General features: G+C 43.5%; 1 protein-coding gene across 1 annotated transcript; it reads left to right on the top strand.

The window, feature by feature from the left end:
- The first annotated feature begins 2,983 nt into the window (after window positions 1-2,983).
- LOC111150325 (mitochondrial pyruvate carrier 1 like) lies at window positions 2,984-3,538 on the top strand. Its single transcript, XM_022507769.1, has one exon. It carries the CDS (start codon window positions 2,984-2,986, stop codon window positions 3,536-3,538), a length of 555 nt encoding a protein of 184 aa, XP_022363477.1.
- Window positions 3,539-6,498: the final 2,960 nt, after the last annotated feature.

A 6,498-nucleotide genomic window follows, 5' to 3' on the forward strand; every position in this document is an offset into this window, starting at 1 on the left:
TCCAACAGAATTATGTGATTTCAAGTTAAGTAATATGGTAAACTACATTCTCCAAAGGTGGCCACAATATTTCCCATCCAACGTGATCTTCTTAAAGTGTGACTCTGATACTCCTAACTTGGAGAGGTGGGTCTATGTCTTCTCTCACTGAACTGGGGCAGGCTTGTGACTGGAGACAGCAATGTTATGTGACTTCTGAGGCTAGATCACAAAAGCCAATCTCTCTGATACTGGTTTCCTATTGCAGCACAATAGATTACCCACAAACTTAATGGCTTATACCCACTTATTAGCTCAGTCCATAGGTCAGAATTATAGGCAGAGCATGGCTGGGTTCTCTGTTCATAGTCTCACAAGGATGAATTAAAGGTGTTGTCTGAACTGAGTTCTCAGAGGGTCTAGGGGGAAATCTGCTTACAAGCTCCCAACGTTGTTGGCAGAATTCAGTTCTTTGCGGTTGTAGGACTTGAGGTCTGCCTGTCCTTGCTGGCTGTCAGTGGAGGCTGCACTCTCAGCTCCTTCTAGAATGGACCCAGATTGAAATGGCTCAAGCGATTAGATCAGGCCCACGTGCAGACTCTCCCTATCTTAAGGTCAACTGATTTGGGACTTACTTACACCTGCAAAATCCCTTGTGTCATATAATCGTGGGAGTGAAATCTAATCATATTCATAGGTTCCACCCAAATCAAGGGGAGGTATGCCAGGGCAAGGGTCACTGGGGGTAAAATTCTGCCTACCACATAGCTTCTATTTTATTCTCCTGTTATACTTATTTTTGGAGCTCAGCCTTCATACTGTGAGGAAGTATAAGCAGCTTGTGGAAAGGAGCAGAGGCCTCCCAGCCAACAGTCCCAGCTGAGCACCTGGCCAACAAGCAGTGTTAACTGGTTAGCCATATTAGTAAGCCATTTTGAAAGTGGATCTTCCAGCCCTAAACTGAGCTGCTCCAAGTGGTAAAATGACAGTTACTGAGTCCCACCCAATGTGCAAATGTGTGAGTAAAAGGACTGTTGTCAGCCACTAAGTTCTAGGGTGATCTATTACACAGCAATAGGTAATCAAAGTGAAGTAGCAACCCAAGTGAGAAGATCTACAAGTACTGAAAGTTTTTTTGCAGATAGGAGTGATAACCTACCTTTCTTTTAGGACACTGGGGGATCGAGCATCTGACAGTATAGGTCTAAAATGTCTTTCAATTCACGGTTGCTGATTTATTGATTCAATCTTACACTGAACTAATTTACACTAGTATACCAGTCATCTCTATTTGGAAGCCCAGCATTTTAAAAAGGTTATCTAAAAATTATGCTGTTTTCCTTTTGAGCAATGGTTATACCATATATTCTAAGCTACAGCTGAGAAATATTTGGGATGTAAATAAAGATAATGAATGTACTAATTTTTAAAGATACCATGGTCTTGTTCATAAATCACGAAAGTATTAGTTACCTCAATGTATACTTAATTACTTTTCAAGTTATTTTCAATTAGAAAAAATAGAAAACACATGGAAAATAATCATCAGTTTTGTCATTAAGAATTTTAATCAATGGGGGCGCCTGGGTGGCTCAGGTCATGATCTCAGGATCCTGGGATAGAGCCCCACATCGGGCTCTCTGCTCAGCGGGGAGCCTGCTTTCCCCTCTCTCTCTGCCTGCCTCTCTGCCTACTTGTGATCTCTGTCAAATAAATAAATAAAATCTTAAAAAAAAAAGAATTTTAATCAATGGATATTAACTATTAGGTGAAAGACTGTTGGAGTAGAACTTCCATAAACTGGGCGCCTGGGTGGCTCAGTGGGTTAGGCCACTGCCTTCGGCTCAGGTCATGATCTCAGGGTCCTGGGATCGAGTCCCGCGTCGGGCTCTCTGCTCAGCAGGGAGCCTGCTTCCCTCTCTCTCTCTCTCTCTGCCTGCCTCTCCATCTACTTGTGATCTCTGTCAAAAAAATAAAAAAAATCTAAAAAAAAAAAAAAAAAAAAAGAACTTCCATAAACTCTCTAAGAGAGTTTGGATTATTTGGTGATTACAGAGGGGAGAAACCTGGCAGACAAAGCCTTAACAAAATCAAACAACAACAACAAAAAAATCAAACTTAATATCAACAATGATAGAACAAAGTAACATCATGTGCCTTCCACTGTGATGCACTAAGGACACACCATCACATGTGTAGTATTCTTGTCCCCAAATGTTTGAGAAAACATATAAATGCAAATTAAGGATATTCTGAAAAATCACTGACTTGTACTTTTCGCAAAAATATCAATGTCATAAAAAGAAAAAATGCTGGGAACTCCTCTACACTAAGGAAGATTAATCTAAAAGAGGTAACTAAATGTGAATCTTGACTGGATCACCCTCTCCCAACAAAAAAGAAAAGAAACAGCCACAAAACTCTAAAATTTAAGTATGCACTTCATATTAAATAGTACTGTACATAAAAGTATCTGAGTGGATTATTGTACTGTAATTAAGTAGGGAAATGTCCTTGTTAAGAGCCAGACGCGGAAATGTTTAGGGGTGAAACGTTACTATAGCTGCAACACTCAGGAAAATTGTGTAAGGATTAAATCTGTGTACCTGGTTTAACGATATTGTATCACATCTAGTCCACACTGCCCACAGACCGGACAGAACAATCAAAGCTTCCCTTTGTACACCGAGGAGAAGCACACAGCTGGACACTCACCTCTCTGGGTGGCGCACGGAGCCCTGGGAGTTTTACGGTGATCTCAGCACAAGGGCGAGCGGAGGACGAGGCTGCCAGAGAAACAGAAATACACGCACACACGACAGGGTTCATGCGCTGCACCCTTTATGGCCGTCCTGCTCAGGCGTGACGGTGAAGCGACGCCTCTCGCCCCTAAAGGCGTATCTGACAGCAGCATGTGCCTGTCCAACGCACTTTACGGCAGTCACGGGAAGGTGCGGGGGCGTGGCTATACTTCCCGCGCCACGGGCACGCATGACAGCTGCACATGCTGTGTGGAGCACTTTATGGCAAACACACAAAGGCGCGAGGTCACGGGCCCACGCTGTGCGGAGTAGGCTCTGCGTCCTACGTCATCGTGGGTTGGCTGTTATTTCGTTGGTGCTCTCATGCCTTGGAGATCATGGCGATGGTGGCGGCACTGTGGCGGAGTGCGAGGGGATATACGCAGACCAAGGAGTTCCGGAACTACCTGGCCAGCACTCACTTCTGGGGTCCCGTGGCCAACTATGGCCTTCCGCTGGCTGCCTTTAAGGACATGAACGCGTCACCTGAAATCATGAGTGGCCGTATGACAGTAGCGCTCATCTTCTACTCGATGGCCTTCATGCGTTTCGCCTACCATGTACAGCCTCGAAACCTGCTGTTGTTCGTGTGCCACAGCACCAATGTCGTGGCGCAGAGTGTGCTGCTGAGCCGCTACCTGAATTACTACTACGGCGGAGGCGTGTTGGCGGCTGTTGGTACCACCGCTGCCACCACCCTCGATCCCACCAGCGGTCCTGTACCTGTTAGCGACCTTGACAATGACGACTCCTGCTAGGCAGCCGCCCGCCCCAACCCATGGTCCCAGAAGCGTGACTGAGAAGGCCCGATTGAAACTTTGCAGCTTGCAAACCGAACTGTTCTCCCTAAAGAGACCAGTGAAGTTTGGTTAATAAAGAAGAGAAAATAGCGCAGAACTGAAGGTGTTGAGTGCTGTTTATTTCGTGATCTGGAAATACAATGTTCTTAGGTGGGGGTAGATTGGCTGGTCTTCCTCTTCACCGGATCTGCACCTTGAGGGTTAGTTTTTACAGGGGAGGAAGAATGAATGAGAGCGTTCCTGAGATGGTGTTTTGTTTTTTGTTTCGGGTGTCCAGGTCAAATAATGCTTGGTAGCATACATGATTTTTAAAACTTGGTACAGGCGCCTGCGTGGCTTAAGTTGTTAAGCGTCTGCCATCAGCTCAGGTCATGATCACAGGGTCCAGGGATTGAGCCCCACATTGGGCTCCCTGCTCGTTGAGAAGCCTGTTTCTCCCTCTCCCACCTCCCCGGCTTGTGTTCCCTCTCTCGTTTTGTCTCTCTGTCAAATAAATAAATAAAATCTTAAAAAAAAAAAAAAAAAAAACTTGGTACAGGCATTAATCTCTTTACAGCAAAAATAAGTCAGGGGCTATTGCTACTGAGGGAAATAGTTCGAAGTGGGTTTAAATGAATTCAGTGAAATCCAATTTAGGCTTTTAAAAAGTACTTATTAAGAGAACCTAGAATCTCTTGGTGATTGGATAGCAATTAGAGAATCTACGGTGGAAACAGGATAAACAAACCTGAGTTTAGTTGCTGTCAACCCTGGATTCTAGGTAAATAGAAAATAAAAACGACAAAATCACAATCGTTTCCTCTTCTTGCCTAAAAATGGGGGAAATGGCAGTCGGTAAAACTGATAAGACTATTGCCTTGTGGCTAGCTAGGGTTGGGGATGAGGGTAAACAGCATTGGCTCACAGTGTCCCCTTAGGAATCTTACGGACTTGTCTTAAACCAGGTTACATGAGGTGGGGAAAGAAAAGGGTGGGGCTGTGAGTGTAAGGCCACTGTCTCTGCAGCAGAGGCTGTCTTTTAGGATTTGATGCCAAATCTGCCTCTGGAGGATGCAGGAAGTTCCAGAGGGTTCTACTGGGTAAAGAGTGCTTAAACCCTACTTTTGTTAAAGATTTCGAACGCAGGGGCACCTGGGTGGCTCAGTCGGTTAAGTGGCTGCCTTCGGCCCACTCAAGTCATGATCCCAGGGTCCTGGGATTGATCTACATCTGGCTCCCTGCTCAGTGGAGAGCCTGCTTCTCCCTCTCCCTCTGCTGGCAGCCCTGCCTACTTGTGCGCTCTGTCAAATAAATAAATAGTCTTAAAAAAAAAAAAAAGATTTCAAATGCAAAGAAGGGCCCCTGGGTGGCGCAGTAGGATAAGCATCTGACTCTTAGTTTGGGCTCAGGCTGTGATCTCAGGGTCTTGAGATCAAATCCCTCATCTCACACACAGTCTTCTATAGCGTCATCTGGGAAGTGACATACCATCACTCAGCTGTTTTCTATTGGCCACGTGAACGAACCCCAGTACGTTGTGGGAGGAAAATACAAGGGTGGGAATACTGGGAGGCAGGGATCTTTGGGGGGGGCCATCTTGGAGGCTGGCTACCACATATGGTTCTGAAATTAAATTTCTCATGCCTTTCTGAAACTCAGTAGAAAGTAATAAAGCATGTCAGATCATCACTCACCTTCCCCCAAAAGATGTCACAAAATGCTCAGTTTACAGTTTTGTGGTCATTACTAACATGCATGTATCATGGAGCATGGGTTTGAGAAAAGGGAAAGAAGTCTCTGGAAGATAGTATTTTCATATTTATATAGTTCAGACTATATAATGTAGTAATAAAAACCAGTTCTTAAAGTTTTGAAATGAGTCATAACCTTTTATCAAAATTTTTATTAAAACTTGAAAGGAATTTTTCCCTTCACTACTACGTGAGTAGAAATTCATATATTTTTAGATCTGTCTTACAACATGTATTTTGTAATTTGAGTATATTTCAATCAAAGGCAGGTAGGTTTCTAATTAACCTGGTAAGGGAAAAGTAGGTAATAATCCCTACTGATAATTTCCTATTATTCTACATTTATAATTTAGAGGGCAAAATGATTAGAGAAAAAAAATCCAAAAGATTCCAATGCCTCCAACTCTAAGGCAATGTTCCACTTACAGGATCTAATTTGTAGTTTGCCCACCCAAGAGGTCTAACCCTTTGTTGCCTAGGATATTCATGTTTAAAGCCATATAAGTGATTAATACTTTAATAAAAATGAGGCTTTCAAATCATTAGGGTAACAATCACTTATAATCTCCCCAAACTATCAAATACAGCCCTTTCTGGACTTCACAATTTAACCTGTCTACCGATCTCTTCTGCTACTTTATGAAGCCAATAACATTTTGAATGGCAGAGCTATTTTTCCAGAAGTTTTTGTTACTGACACACTTTTGTTATTACCTAGAATTCGGGTTTTATACTGAGCTTAATAAGTAATGTCCTTCTCCTTAGGTCCTCTGAGTTCCCTGGAAAAGCACAGGCTAAAATCCGAAGAATTGCCTTACCTTTGCAACCATAATGTCAAAACTCTTTTTCTCCTCTAATTCTTTCCACCTACTGTGTCACAGGGAGAGGAGGAGAGAGTAAGTCATACTGCTGGATGGAAACCAGGCCCTTGGAGACGAAACAGCCCTGTGTGAAAGGGAGACCACCTCCTGGGCCTCTCCGGATGCTACCGCCTCCCCAGTGCCCCTAGAGGTGGAGCTGACCCCCGCAAAAATGGGAGGCTACAACCTATTCCAGGGAATTTGACACGTAAGTCTTATAGTTTGAATTTATATATTGTTTACGTCTCTTGATTATCTTGAAATGAACAGACTGTAATTAAGAACTTTCAAAATACCAGGAGCGCATGTTTGTTGGACAAATTTTATA

Source organism: Enhydra lutris, unplaced genomic scaffold, assembly GCF_002288905.1.
Source record: "Enhydra lutris kenyoni isolate GAN:26980312 unplaced genomic scaffold, ASM228890v2 scaffoldscaffold23, whole genome shotgun sequence".
Taxonomy (NCBI): Eukaryota; Metazoa; Chordata; class Mammalia; order Carnivora; family Mustelidae; genus Enhydra; species Enhydra lutris.

What these genes read in the sequence shown, in the direction of transcription:
- LOC111150325 (XM_022507769.1), top strand. Translation starts at nt 2,984, where the DNA reads ATGCTGTGTGGAGCACTTTATGGCAAACACACAAAGGCGCGAGGTCAC.